Here is a 16,051-nt window from a genome sequence, read left to right on the forward strand (position 1 = left end):
GAACTAAGGAGCTGTCTTGTAGTCTTACTTAGGAGTAGAAAATATAAAGGATATGCAAGGATGTGAAAGCAATGTCACAGTTGAAGGACTGATGTAAGTGGCCCAGCTTGGCTGGAGCCACAGGAAGGAGGGGCAAGTGGTGGCAGGAAAAATTGAGGGACAAGGTCCAGACCATGAAGGGACTTCCATGTCATGTTAAAGAGCTGCAACATCTTCTCACCTGGGTGACATCATATCAGTCCTGGACAAATATTTAATGAATTCAACATTACATAATAAATGACATCTAAACCCAGGGGAATCAACAAGTTTTCTGTCATCCATAAATCTTTAAAGAAATTCTCACTGTATTTAATATCTATTTTTATTTTTATCACATATACTTTTTTCTATGCAAAAACAAATGTTTTGATTTCATTGCTGACATTTACATATTATTTTAAGATAATATACAGCTAAGCTAACTGAAATACATTTTTAAAAACCTTTGGGAATGATTGGGAGAGAGGAGGTTAGTCCTGTGGCAAATGCTCACATCATATTGGAATGGGAATGATAAATCACATGAATAATGTCTTTTTTAGTTAGATAAGATTTTTATTTTAGCATACTTGAAAAAGAGAGGATGGCGTAACACAGTTCATATTTGGTAAGAGGCAAATGGACAAACAAACAAAAAAAGACAAAACCCAACATTCTCTGCAATGTTTCTCAGTCAAGAACTCACAATTTTATTCTGGGTTTCTAAATTTAGTAACATTCCACTTTTAATGCCTCCGTCTTATTCAAAACAAATAGTGTTGTTTCATATTTTATGAACACCAACTCTTTATACTCTGCTTACGGTAATAGGTGATGTACAGGGTGGTATCATTCTGGGATACACAATTTTCCTCCATAGTGCACACCTCAGAAATGCTTAGTTTCAGACAATCATGTGCACTGTGAAAAGAGCTTTATATGTACCAGTCAAATACAACTGCCTTTTCTTATACCTAATAAAAACTGTGAATAAATAACGCTAATGCAATGTTGATAACATTGTTTTATCTGAATTATTCTATTAAATGAAGTGACTTTATAGTATTACAAACACTTCAGAAAGGAGTATGCAGCCTTAAACTTTTCACAAAGGCTTTTACAATAAAATATTAGTGTGAACAAACTACATTTCAAGTAAAACTTTATAGACCAATGAAGTGCTCTAAAGATAATGTGATTTTTAAAACCTTTGAAAATATGTTATAATTTGTGTGCATTAATATCTTTTGGCCTAATGACTCCACTCCTTTTGAAAATAACTCTAAGTGTGGTAGAAGGCCCTTTTACAGTTGCTATTCCCTTTAATGGGTAAGTTCTTCATTAAGCTATAACAACTGATTGTTTCCTCATTCCTCTGCAGTCTTATTTAAATGTCATATTCTCATTTCTGTTTTTCCTAACCATTTTGCTTAAAATTGCAGTCAATTCTTTCTTCCTTATCTACTTTATTTTTCTACATCAACTTACTATTATCTAGCATATATAGTTTCCTGATTTGTTTTGCTTACTGTTTATCACATATTGGGGCATAATCCTATGGGGCAAAGATCTGTGTCTATTTGCTTCATTGCTCCATTTTAAACATCCAGAACACTACATGGTAAATAATAAGCACTCAATATATATTTGCGTAGTTAGTGAATAAATATATTTTAATAGATGTGTTCTTTGTAATTTTTTATTTAAGTGGCAAAAATCACCTTAAATGTGGAACAATTGAGATATAATTAAATACTTCCTTCACATCATAGAATACTAAGCAACTATTAAATATGTTTATAAATATTTACAAAACAAGAAATATTAATATTAAAATTTTATTAGAGTGGCACCATGCTTGTGCAAGGTCCTGACTTCGATCCCCAGTTATAAAAATATTAGAAAAAATTCCCCCATATGCATAATCTCTGATCACAAGCACAATAAAAGAAATGGAGAAAACCACAATGAGAAAGATCTAATAGGAAAGTAATGGTAGTTTTGAAACAGGTGTGACTGAGGACAGTTTCTTTTTCTCCATTATTTAATTTTAAAAGTTTACATAATTAACATACTATGTGAATAGAGAAGAAATTAAGCCAATTGAAATAAAATACCTTAAAAATGTAATTTGTAGGTTTTTGGAGAACTTGGAATATGATTTTGTCCACAGCAATAAATGGCTAGGGATATTTTAAAGAATCTATGTGTCTGATTGGTAAGAACCAGTAGTGAATAAAGTACTTTTTAAAAATCAAACTTGAGCCTATTATCTCTACACTAAGGAAAATATCAATTGCTATGTTTGAACCAATTAAATAGAAAACACTGTTTCACAGTTTCAAATAGTTAAAGAAAATACAGTAATCACACATCCTGTGTATCTGTTCAATAATTAATTTACCACAGTGTTCATTTTTCCATTGAGAATTCTAAAAAGTCTAAGGAGGCAATACTTGAACTGATAGTTTATTTGCAATTTTAGTCTTTGCTTAATTAGGTATTTTTGAGCCAACTTACTTGGAAGCTCTTAATATCAACAATGAAAACAGTATCTTTCTTTTCAATGTACTCTCTTTTTTCTTCCCAGGGATATCTGCCCTTTACTGGGAATGTGAAGTAGCAGAGTAGTTTTCTGGTTTTTATGTAATTACTGCTTTAATCTCAGATTTAGATTTATTTAGTGAAAAACAGCTGATCAGTAGCCATGTGAGCCCTGCTTCATTTCTAGTCAATGTTCAATATTTTGTATAATACATTCTACTTATTCAGTATTTCAAATATCTTGAAATATTCATAGGCAATATTCATATTCAAATATACTCATAGACACTGAATATTTTCATAGTTGGGTTGTAAATAGCCACAAAGAGTAAAGGTCAAATATGAGCCAGAACTATGAAAGCTATCTTGAGTTATTATTTGTACTTTTATTCAATGCAAGATCAATGTGAATGGTTAAATAAATAAGTAGACAAATTCTCCTTGACCTGCTTAAGACTTTGGATAGTGGAGATGGAGGTCTGCAGATATGTGCATGAGCCTCTTTTACCACTCTGTGTCTAAAAGTTGGAGTAAAAACAGGTGGCAGAATATAAATGACAGAGAAGGAGGAAGAATGGACTGAGGCGGGAGGGAGAAAAGAAAAAAAATTTTAAAAGATAAAGCATTTCAAGTAATCAAAACTATTAAGTATGCCATCCAAGAATACTAAAATAAGCCATTTGAGGATGCTATAGCTTGTATCTATCACCCCAAAGCTTCATGTGGTAATAGATGAAGCTTTTCAGGGGTGGCTGGATCTATAGATTATGATGCTGGGATTTTAAATGTGATGCTGGGATTGATTCGTGGTACAAGACTAAGATTAAGTGTGCGCCACCCTGGACGTGAGTGGCTAAAGGTGGCTAGCCTGGATGGAATGTAAGGAACAGAAAGAGGGATGCTGTTGTCATTGCTTGCCACTAGTCAATTGCTGCTTCTTTGCTACTTCATTTCTTTGCTGCCTTCTGCCCACCATGAACTGTTTCTCCTCTGCAATGTCCCTTTGCTGTGCCACCCTGCATTGAAGCCAGCCAATTGTGAACTAAAAACCGTGAGCTACAATAAACCTTTCTTCTTTTAACTTTGGGTGTCAGGTATTTTGTCTCAGCAGTGAGAAAATTAAATTAAGACAGGGCACATTTTATTTTATTCTCTCAATGTGATGAAATTTCAGTTTTATTTTTTTAGATGTCCTCAAGTATCTAAGTCTGTATCTTTAATTTGATTCATTTAACTAAATGTCGTATCCTTCATTCTTTTTTTTTCTTTTTATTGAGTTTATTGGTACATTCTAGGTATACAGTACAGTTACATTCATTACTGGGATCTTTACATGCCAGGTCTTGATTCTCATTTTTCCCCCTTGTCTCTACCCTCCCTTCACCCCCTCCTCCCCTCCCCATTTACAAACACTTTAATTCCATATTTTCATTTTCTCACATATTTTCCCTTATTCCCCTTCCCCTACCCTTCCCACTTTCACTACACCTTTAGCCCTTTTCTTCCTATTTCACATTGTTAATTACCCCATTAGGATCTTGAGTACTATTATAGTTTTTCACACCAGAGAAACTATTCGGTATTTGCACATGTGTGACTTATTTATTTCACTTAGGAGTATAGCCTCAATATGTATCCATTTTCCTATGAATGACTCTAATTTCTCATTCTTTATGGCTGAGTAGTATTCCATTTTATAGAAAAAGCACATCTATATTAACAAAGTCAAGGACAAAAACCACATGATCCTCTAGATAGATGCAGAAAAAGCATTTGACAATATTCAACACCCATTCATGATAAAAACCCTGCAAAAAATTGGAATAGATGGTCTATATCTCAATTTAATAAAGGCTATCTATGAAAAACCAATAGCCAACATCATATTAAATGGCCAAAACCTGAAAACCTTCACCTTAAAATCAGGAACAAGACAAGGATGCCCACTATCACCACTCCTTTTTGATATAATTCTGGAAACATTAGCCATAGCAGTTAGACAAGAAAAAGAAATTAAAGCAATAAAGATAGGAAAGGAAAAAGTTAAACTGTCATTATTTGCTGATGATATGATACTCTACATTGAAGACCCAAGAAACTCTACCAGAAGACTTCTAGACTTAATTGACACTTTTAGCAGAGTAGCAGGATACAAGTTCAACACCCAAAAAGCAATAACCTTCTTGTACACAAATAACAGACTCACCGAGAGAGAAATTAGGGAAACAATTCCTTTCACAATAGCATCAAAAAAAAAATGAAGTATCTAGAAATTGACCTAACAAAAGAAGCAAAAGACCTCTACACTGAAAACTACAGCACTCTGAAAAAAAAGAGATTGAAAAGGATATAAGAAAATGGGAAGATATCCCCTGCTCCTGGTTAGGAAGAATCAACATAGTGAAAATGGCCATACTGCCAAAACTGCTACACAGATTCAATGCAATACCAATTGAAATTCCAGCATTATACTTCACAGAACTAGAAAGAAGAATCCAAAAATTCGTTTGGAACCATAAGAGACCTAGAATAGCAAAAGACATCCTAGGCAACAGACACATGGCAGCGGGTATAACAATTCCCAATTTGAAACTATACTACAAAGCCACTGTGATAAAACCAGCATGGTACTGGCAAAGAAACAGACCTGAGGATCAGTGGAACAGACTGGAAGACATATAAACAACTCCAGATGTACTCAGCTACCATATCTTTGCATTCTTCAGGAGAATGGCTGTATTATAAATCAGGATATGCTTGTACAATGAAATAACAATGAAATATCTATGCTCTTTCAAGTTCCACTGAAGTTTCTATACCTTTTCACCATAGAAAAAGACACAAGAATTTGACAGAATTAAACTACCTTTTTTCGGTGCCTATTTTCCACTAGAAGGTAATGAGCATTGATATGAAAGAAGCTGTACAATATAAAAAAAAATCCTTCAGTTCCACATCAAGTGGAAGAAAACATACACATGAAGATTGTATAAAATAAAGAGGAAATCTGGGGAAACATTTTATAAAACAAACATATGTTTGTAAATACGACTAGGACTGAACTCAGATCCAGAAAATTATGAAGTTCTTGAACAGAGACAAGTCCCACGTGCTCTAATGCTGGTGATTGCGCCATAACCTAAGGACTTCCTTCTAGATTGTGTTCATTGAAGCCCAGCTTTTACCTTTCAGGCACCATCAGAAGTGGGCAGAAAGAAAAGTGCAGGAAGTGAAATGTAGATAAACTCATTTCCTTGTTCACAGAAGTGCTCGTGGGAAATTGAGTGGGAAAACACTGGACTGATTGCCTCTAGTATAATGTGGGATCATTCAAAGCATGCTGGTCGCTTGGACTACAGATAAGGGAAGCTTGGATTAGATGGATATAGGATGGCGGTATTTAAGAAAACTTCTCTTGGCTGTTCAAACAGGTTACTGAGCCAAGTCTCTCTTAGTATCTGAAGAAGGCTCTAATCCCTTAAGTGGTAAATGAATCCCCAAGCACTTGTGTTCCTGAAAGCTATGGGATGGTGGAATTACTTGCTGTACCATAGCTTTATAATTAGCTCTTTAATATTCTCTAACTACCAAAGAATGGAGGAGTTCTGAAAATAGTTTATATTAAAACAAAATGGGGAGGTATAGGCTTGAGAGCTGGGGTTCAGAATATGACACTCAAGATCTGTCACATTAGCATGTTGACTATTTTTAGCTGAAGGTACAAAGAAAGGAGAGAGCAGATATAGGACAGGATCTCTCCCCTTCTGCATCCAAGTAAGTCATGATGTTTCCCATGAAAAAGATGCCCTACCTACATCAGGAGGAGAGGAACATTCTTATGGCTGAAACTGGGAGTGGATGCTGAAATGCATCAATGCCAACATATCTACTAAAGTAACTAGGATCTCCCACAAGTTTCCAACAGTTTCCTGGTCACTGGCTTACAACTTACTGTCCCTAGCCCAAGGTCCTTTGTCTTCTTACATTCTCACAATTTCGTGTTCTTTGTTTGAAAAGGTATATAAATAGCTCTTGGGGTTAATGACTGCTTCAGTTCTTCATTTTTTTTAATGAGTACTCTTACATATACATAAAAGTATTTAATAAAACATTTTCTTGATTTTCTCCTAATTATCTGACATGTCGGTTGAAATCTCAGATCCAGCCACAGAATTCTAAGAAGGTAGAAGTTAGTATTTCTTCCCCTGAAACACTGTTAGCTGTAATCCTCATCATTGATTGAATAGTGCATGAGCTTATTTCTTGATGCAATTACCTCACTAAATCCTCACAATGAGGGTTCTTACTGCTTTTCCCATTTTACAAATGAAACATTAAAATTAAATGAAACAAATGAACCTTTTAATCCTAGCTTGAGCAGACTAGCTATATGTAATACAAACTGCTTATATTTCTCCCACTTTCTTCCCTTATACATAAACAGATACACCTGCTTTAATTACATCATAAGGCTGAAATAAAATTAACATGAAGAAATAGAGATTCTGAGACAGCAAAATTTGGAGACTTGTAAGTAAATAGAAATATCTGTTAATGATAAAGCATTATAAACAAAAGGATATGTTCATAAGAAACACTGCACTTATGGTGATTCTATTCACATTAGTTGGAGTAAGGCCATTGTAAATATGTAAATTGGAATTTAAAAGCACCAAATCAACACCAAATGATAGAAGTCCTGATTATTGAATAAAGTAAAACACACATATTTCTAACATGCCACCTCTGCCCCCACTATGACACAGTGAACTGGAGCTACTGAAACCAACATTGAATATAACCTTGAAGTATACACTGATTCAAACATGTATGGGGCATTTTGCGTTGTCATAGTGATTGCAGAGTGTTAGTGGTGTTATTGGTAAGGATGCTACGTGCCCAGTCTTGGACAGGATGGTGCATACAGTGTGTGATTGTCTTCCACCCCACAACATATCCAGTCGTCCTGGCAGAGCAAGGTAGCATCTCTTTCATGTTTCGTAACTGACTCCCAGGTCTAAGCACAGGAATTACGTATTAGGGTACTATATGTAGAGATGAGATCCCACTGATTTGCCAGAATACTTGGTTTCTTGTTTTCTCAGATTTGATTCCTGCTTACATTAGCAATTTCTCAATTTCTGTTCTCAGATGCAGATGTGCTATCACTCACACTTGTCCTGCTGGTTCTTGTTCTATGTCTGTTTGTACTTCTGCTCTTTTAATTTGCTTTTACTTCCTCCATGGAAGTCTCATAAATTTGAATTAGTTTATTATAAATAAGTACAAGTATTTATCTCATTTTGCTTTTTGGTGGTAACAGTCCTTACACATTGAAATACATTAGAAATTATCATAAATATTTTTCTTTGTGCACTCTTTGAAATTGCAGTTAAAGTGTTACGTTGACTTTTTAAGGCAAATTGGTGTAAATTGATGGAAAGTAAAGAGGCATTATCACACATTTTTTATGAAAAATGGGGCATTGGGTTAGAAACTAGAGCTTTGCTGGCAGTTTTTTTTTTCTGTAAAGGGCTGAATTTTAAATATTTTAAGTTTTCTTGGCCATATGATTTTTCTCATAACTGCTCAGTTCTGCCAGTGTAGGAATAAAATAGCAATGAAGCATTCATAGGTGAATGGATGTACCCTGAAATGATAATATTAAATAAGTCAGTCCCACAAACTTAAATATTGCATGGTTTCTCTTATACAAAACCCATAAAATACAGAGTAAAAGATAGAAAGTTGGAAGATCTTTTTCAGACGAGGAGAGCAAGGGGAAGAAGAGGATAGGAAGGGAGGGAAAGGGAGTGAGAAGAAAAGAATTGAAGAAAAAAATGAAAATAGAGCTTTTGCAATGGGAAGAGGACCCAAAATTAGAAGGAACTGGAAAGGGTAGGGGATGAGAAGAGAATTAAGATGTGTTATGTACGTGTACCACCTCCTCACAATAAATGTAATCATTATCTACTGCAAACATGTACTACTAAAAAGTACAAGAAGAAAAACATGGTAGAAACTGTGACTGTGTTAACAGTAACATTTTATTTATAAAGACTTGCCGGCAACTGGTTTGCCAATCTCTGCAGTTTCTGATTGTGAACACCCACCAACACTTGGCTTATATCCTATACTTGCTGATGAGCATTCACATTAGTTTGTTTCTGTTGGGTTGCTTCAGAAAACATTGCCCCAGCACAAAACTTTTACACAGCTCCCCCTGTGCGTCTTCAAGCAATTCTCTACTTAAAAGGCACATTGTTGAATCTGGGGCACGTACATTTCCAACTTGATCTGAGCTTTCCAAATTGTTATTGGTTTTGTTTGTTTCTAGAGCACCAATTTCTATTCTGATCCCTTCCACACTGACAGTGATTAGAGACATTTTTGTCACAAGCGGGGATGGGAGCGACTGGCATTGAGTAGATGTAGGACAGGGATGCTGGTAAACATCCAACAATTCATAGGGCAGTCGCCACACAAAGATTATCCAGCCCAGAGCGTCACTGGAGCCCACACTGAGGAATCCTGCTGAAATGACACTCAGTTTGTTGATCGTGTTTTTCAGTTCGCCTTCAGTTTAAAAATATTGCTGTGCTAGCTTTTCAATTTTTGATACTATTTTAAAACAGTCCAATATTCTTTTGATTTTAAAAATAAGTACATAAAATTCCATCACAACCTGTACTTTATGTATTTTTAGGCCACAGCAGTTTATATGTAAATGTACATATATGTATGCATATTATATCATATTTAATAATTTGATTCTCTTATTGACACTTAATATTACTATCTTTATTAATTTATATTTCTTTTGGTTAGTATTTATGTAGCAAATCTTTCTTCTCCTGATTGCTTTGTTTCTACTTTCTGAGCAGTGTTGCATTAATTTTAATTCCATAACTAGCCTATATCTTGACTTAAAAATCCATTTGAATATTATTTCCTTAGTAAATGATTGACTATTTACTGAATTTGTTTACATCTTAAAATCTCTCCTATTTTAACTTTTTCATTTTTTATCTTGTAATTCCCATCATTTTCTTCCTTGTGTGTTTTTCTTTTTTTCCTTTTCTTGGGATTGATCATATTTCACATTTTCCTTGTTTTTCTTTTTCCTGGTGTTTTGAAAATTATTAATCATTTTCTTTCTGTAAGTTTTGCATAGGTATTTTAAAATGTTTATTACATGCAATTAATTGCAGCTTTCTCTAACTATACTCTCTAGGTACCAGTCTCACTACTCTTACTTTGGGCATGTGAAATATGACAGACTGCTTTTTATTTGATACCACTACTTTTATCTGGCCATCATGGTTTAAAATTTTAGTTTCTCCCTATTCAGAACACATAAAACACATTAATATGTTTTTATCCAGTATTTAACTAAACTCATCAGTATATTCTCCCAGGGTCTGCTATGATCTGCTTTTGTCCCCCTTGAATCCACCAAAACCATCACTTTTTCGTCCAATAGTTAATCTAATTTTGTTAACACATTTTCTCAATTTTATTATTCTAGTTTTATTCTCTTTTATCTTGGATCCAGTCCTTCCTGCTAGGCTCCTTCTCTTCCATATTTTAGTACTTCTTTTAGTGATAATCTGTTGGTGGTAAACTTGTTTTGTTTCATTTTGTGAAAATGTCTTTCATGTACATCACCCTATCTAAGAATAATAAACTGAGAGAAAAAAGAAAATGAAAGAGAAGGAAGAAGAAAAGGCGGGGGAGTGAAAGAAAGGAAAGAAGATGGGAAGGAAGGTGTGAGGGGGAGGAAGAGGGCGGGAATGAACAGAGGAAATCAGTATCATTTTTTCCTTGTAAACCAGATAATCTCATTGTCTATGGCCTCTACTATTGCTGATATATCTAATTACAGATTAATTTTTACCCTTTGTAAATACGTTTTCTTTTCTTCTAGAAAATCTAAGCTTTTCTTTTTACCCTTTTATGATTTACATTGTTGCTGCCAACTCTTTAGCTGTGGACATGTTTTTATCTAGTTTGGTACCTGGAAAGGACTTCAGGATTTATATGTATTTTTTCCATCCTGAAAAATTCCAGGCTGTTATGCTTTTAGTTATATTTTCCACCACTGGTCTTCCTATTCCATTATTTTTGAAGTCTTATTAAATAACTTAGTGATTTATGACTAAAGCAAATATAGAGTAATCTGAAAGTACAATTGAATACCATGTTTCCTTTGACACTGACTTTCCTGATGAATTCTGAGAGTCAAAGCCTGTGAGTCACAACTTTGTGGGGTAGAGTATAACTTTAAGCCTTTGTGGCTAAAGTAGCAGATAAGAAGGATGAGCAAATTGCTTTCTAAATAGGCGCACAATGGAATGATAAGATGGATAAAAGCAGGTCTACTTCCTTTGAAAAGGATATAGTACAGAGCATCCAAAATGGCCCAGTAGAAAGTGGTCACAAGATTAAGTGGCATATGTGTGTTTGCATTTTTAGAGTGATATAGATATTAGAACAGAATACACAATTAGCGATGGGTCCAATAAAAGGAACATTTTATTTATTTATTTTTAAAATCTTTTTTGGTACCGGGGATTGAACTCGGGTCCTTGTGCTTGCAAGGCAGGCCACCAAACCGCTGAGCTAAATCCCCAGCCCCAAAAGGAACATTTTATTTATTTATTTTTAAAATCTTTTTTGGTACCGGGGATTGAACTCGGGTCCTTGTGCTTGCAAGGCAGGCCACCAAACCGCTGAGCTAAATCCCCAGCCCCAAAAGGAACATTTTATATTGCCCAAGAAAGTGTTTGGAGATTCAACATCTCAGACTTTCTGCCCTGTTGTCTACATCCTTGTCATCTCTCTCTAAGGATTACAAGATGACTACAGTCACACATCCTCCCCACACATACATCTTGGAATAAAGGGAAGAGTGAGTTTGAAAATATATTCTGTTGCATATCTCTCATTTTTAAAAATATTATTTCAAGCATTCCCCTCCCCAAAAGATCTACTTATGTCTTACTGGATAAAATCAGTATATATTAACAGTGTATCAGAATTAGGCTAAAAGGAAGGAAGTATAGGTTTAGACAGCTAATAATTTATTTCTGGGTCTGACCATATTGCCGCCTGCACAAACTTAGGTTCTTTGGGTTTTTATTAAAGAAATGGGCATTGGTATACAATGTCACTGGTATGCAACAGCTTAACTACCAAGACTGCAGAGATTCAATTTGGCCTTTCTTTCTGTCATTTTCTGCCTCATTACTATAAAAAAGAAAGCAAGTTAAATGAAACTTTTCATACAGCAGAATCATACTGACTATAAACTCATAAGCAAGAAACTTGCCCGATAACCTGGAGACCTTCATCTGCCATCCAGTTATGTGACCTTGGAAATATAACTGTTTCCCTACCTATAAAGTAAGAAAAACTGGATTAAGTAACTATTATGTTACTTCTCTTTTTAAGTTTCTACAAGGCTTTGATTCAGCAGTTGATTTAAATATGATAGCTTTCAAATTACACGGGTAAGTTTATTGGTTAATTTTGTAACTCAGCCAAACCTTGCACCCTATTGATATAGAGAACTAATGAAGTCTACAAAATAATTTAATTTAAAAGTAAGAGAGTACCTAGAAGAACTCCAAACTCACCATTCATATTTAAGTTTTGAAAATTATGCTCAATTTGTTAAAAAATGGCGAATCCTTCTGGGAAAAATGGTTTTTAGTTAGTCATGCCAAAAGAATATTACTAAGTGGTCTGTGGAGAAATGAGGTAAAAATAAATCCAGCAAGATGCTGTATTAATCATCTTCAGATTTTTTAATCACAAGATTTCTTAGAGATTTATAATACTGAAGTGTGTGGTGAATATCCAGAAGAGATTTGTCATTTCCTGACTTTAATTTTGTCTAGGAATCCTTTTTATGTAATGATTTCTCATTTAAGAGTAATTATATTGGTTAACATTTGTATGAACTTGGTGCAAATAACAAAATATTTTTTTAAGGCATCATCTTATAACTATACAAAAACCCTTCCTTCTCTAACCTTTCTAAAACTGATCTAGTTGATTATAAGATGCCAATTTAGTGACACTGTTCTAAAAATACAGAGCAAAATGTATGTTGAAAATGCATTTGAATCAATCACATACACTAATTTAATAAATATAAAATGATACAAAAACTATGTTAGTATTTTAAAGATACAATGCACTTTTTAAAAAACATACTTTTTTATTCCTGGTATTTTAATTTATTTATCAAAAATCATTTTTAAGCCAACTTTGTGAAAAATTTATAGAATGCAGGTTTAGGGAAATACATTTAGAGAAATGCTAGTTTAAACTATTTTTCAAATACTTTGTAATTAATGCACTCACTGTAATTTTAAAGAAAAGTAAACAAAGATATGAGTAGAAAAGAGCAAGAAAGTTCTTACTGCCCATGGAGTAGAAATTCCAGAAAAGACTGAAACTAACAGAGCTGGCAGACCAAAATGTCAACTTCTAAAGTAATCTTTATAGAAAGTAAACTGCACAGAAACGGCACTGGGCTTCCATCCCTTTGTCACGTAGCTGGTAATGGATGGATATCACCTATTGGGAGAAACAAATTGTTGCCTGATTCAGTAAAAAAGAGAACACAGAGGAATTTAAGTGCAGTTGTCCGGGAGCAGAACAGTCCCCATCAGCTCAGAAGAGAAGGGCAGCCTTGCCTAAACACACACACACACACACACACACACACACACACACACACACACACCCATCCAAAAGTTATCAAATCTCTGCCATAGGTATGAACTCTCATGGAGGTAAATAAGACATCATCTGCCAATGAGCACATAACACCAGGCATGACTTCAATGTCCTTGCCATTTCAAATATCCTGAGAAAATTTCAGGCAAGATGTTGTCCCATTGGCAGAGTAGTAAAATCAACAATAAGCAAATGATGAAATATTTGTTAAACAGATACTTCCACCTCTTATTTCACGAAACCTGTCAACTAGTTATTACATGGAAGAAAACTTGGTCTTGGACCTATGGGATGGCTGCCCAAGTCCTGAGAACTGTGACCAGGTCATGGGGAGCATTCTCAGGATGATCACTGATATGTGCTTTATGGATCAGCGGGAAGAGAATCCAAGCTCAACAGTAAGAGAATATCAAATCACTATGGATTGGCATTTAACACAGCCAATCATTCGACGATTTTTATCTTTAACTTTTTTTCAAACAGGAAATATGTTATTTGCCATGTAGCAGTGATTTTAATAGATCCCTTTATGACTAGACCTTTTCAACAAAGACTTTCTTTAATTAAAAAAAAAAATTAAATCAAGTTTGTAGCCTTACCCAACTACCTAATGGACAACATTGCCATCTAGTGGTTTTAAATACTACAGCTACCACTTTTGGGGTGGAAAAGGGGGTCTTTGTCAAGGCCCTGACTGAGCAGAGGGCCCAAAAGGTGCAATGACAACAGAGGTGCAGAAGCCACATAAGAGCGTACACACTCATCCAGAGCAAACACACACCAATTTTCTCAGCAACACTGAGAAAAACTACCACCACCGAAACAGGGTTTTGATGTGCTTCAATTATTTATTTTCTTTTCTTGGAAAATATTTTTTCTTTGGGTCCATTGTTTTTTTTTTGTTTGTTTGTTTGTTTTTGTTTTTTCCTTTGGTACTGAGGATCGAACTCAGGACCTTATGCTTGCAAAGCAGGCATGGTGCCACTGAGCTAAATCCCTGGCCCCACTGTTCATTCTTTTGTTCATCTACTTGCTTGAAATATTTCCCAGACATGCTCCCATCTTTACAGTCAGGGTGTTGCTCTGTATTACCACAACCACGTGGAGTAGGATTGGTTGCCAAAAACAGTCAATAACAGCAACAGGGAGACATTTGAAGCCTTACAAGAAACAGAGACTATGTCCTTCGTGAGCAAACGAATGTTAGCCAGCATTCTAAACAAGATGGAGATTTAAGAGACAGGAAAATATGAAGAGGTTTACAAGTTTGGAAAAGATGTAGCATCAACTGAGGTTTCCAATAATCTTGAGATAAATGTCCCTGGCAGACATCCCTTGGAGCCTCTCCTTTGGTTAAAGCCAGATACCCACTGCTTTTCTTGATGACTTATGCAACCCTTTGCTTATATAACCACGTCAGCATACAGAAAGGACTTGGAAAGATGTGAAGAAAGATCCATTCACCCAGGACCATTACAATGCTTTAGGTGGGTTCTCAGCAAGCCCTGTCTCTGACTCTACATAGTTAATAAGGTGAAGGATAGTGAGAATACAAACAAAACAGGCAGTAAGTCTTTTCTCATCCCATTTTGACAAAGTAAGTATAGCAACACAGAACACATGTGAGATCCTTCTGAATAAAGGAACAGTGCAACAAGTCGAAGAGGCAATTTTCAGTAATCCAAATATGTACCTCTCTAAAAAATTTGCATCTCAGGCTGAGTCATGTCCATGCAAATGCTCTCAGTTCAAATTCACATCAGAAAAGTCTGGAACACACTTAATTCCCATATGTAAATCTCCTAGGAAACCAGCTACTGGTTCTTACCTATAATGAAAAGAATCTCCACTGCAATGTCACTCACTGTTGTGCTCCGAGTCGTGGACAGGTCATCATTGCCAATGAAGCAAACGTTGTAGGGCACAGTCACAGCAACATAAAACGTTGCCAGCAAAATAAGCCAGTCCCAACCAGCTTTAAAAGTGCTAAAATGCAAAAGTATGAATTTGGACTTTTTTGCATCCGAAACTTTATACTCCGGAAATGCTGGTTTATCTACAAAAACATTCTGTGGATAAAGACAAGAAGAGAAAGCGGGGGGACACATTAGAATTAAGGAACACACTGCATTAAGTACATACTTCTGTTGTGAGGAGGCTCATTCATGCCTACCGCGTCAACATACCTTACAAGTGACTTTTAAACTTGACATATATATTAGGTCATGTGCTATACAACTGTTTCGGTAGACAAGGGACTTCATATATGATGAGGTCCCATGAGATTACAGTAGAGGTGCAGCATTTTTATTGCCTAGTGACCTTGTAACCATTGTAATGCTGCAGCCCGACATATTACTCACATTTTTGTCATGATGTTATAAACACCTCTACTGTATTCCCAGTCATAGGGCAGTAGAGCACAGGTAAATATGTACAGTAATAATACTTCATGATTATAAATAGGTTACTGGTTTATGTTTTCATTGCTATTTTAGAATGTATTCTTACTTATATAATAAAGATTTCCAGTAAAGTAGCATGCAGTGTTACACTAGCAGCAGCCTTGTACATGTCCTGTTTACTTCCTATGCTGACTGCACCAGGAGGCCTGAACCGGTGGTTGCCCTTTCCTATTTTGGCTGTGTAAGAACACTCCATGATGTTCACACAACGGTGAAATCATCTGGGGACACATTTCTTAGAATGTATCTGTCATTGTGTGATACATGGCTGT

At 35.3% G+C, this 16,051-nt stretch overlaps 2 protein-coding genes across 7 annotated transcripts in view; one reads left to right on the forward strand and one right to left on the reverse strand.

Annotated features, from left to right (window-relative positions):
* The window catches only part of LOC104854315 (immunoglobulin-binding protein 1), a 563,742-nt gene that overhangs the window by 348,721 nt on the left and 198,970 nt on the right, over positions 1–16,051 (forward strand). The gene's annotated exons all lie outside the window — the stretch shown is intronic.
* Kcnh8 (potassium voltage-gated channel subfamily H member 8) overlaps positions 1–16,051 on the reverse strand; it is a 318,111-nt gene that overhangs the window by 123,908 nt on the left and 178,152 nt on the right. Inside the window, exon 5 of the mRNA XM_010612815.2 lies at positions 15,143–15,383. Coding sequence (XP_010611117.1) covers positions 15,143–15,383 — 241 coding nt within the window. The remainder of the gene's footprint in view (positions 1–15,142; positions 15,384–16,051) is intronic.

This window comes from Fukomys damarensis, unplaced genomic scaffold (genome assembly GCF_012274545.1).
Source record: "Fukomys damarensis isolate Sample0158 unplaced genomic scaffold, DMR_v1.0_HiC HiC_scaffold_28, whole genome shotgun sequence".
Taxonomy (NCBI): Eukaryota; Metazoa; Chordata; class Mammalia; order Rodentia; family Bathyergidae; genus Fukomys; species Fukomys damarensis.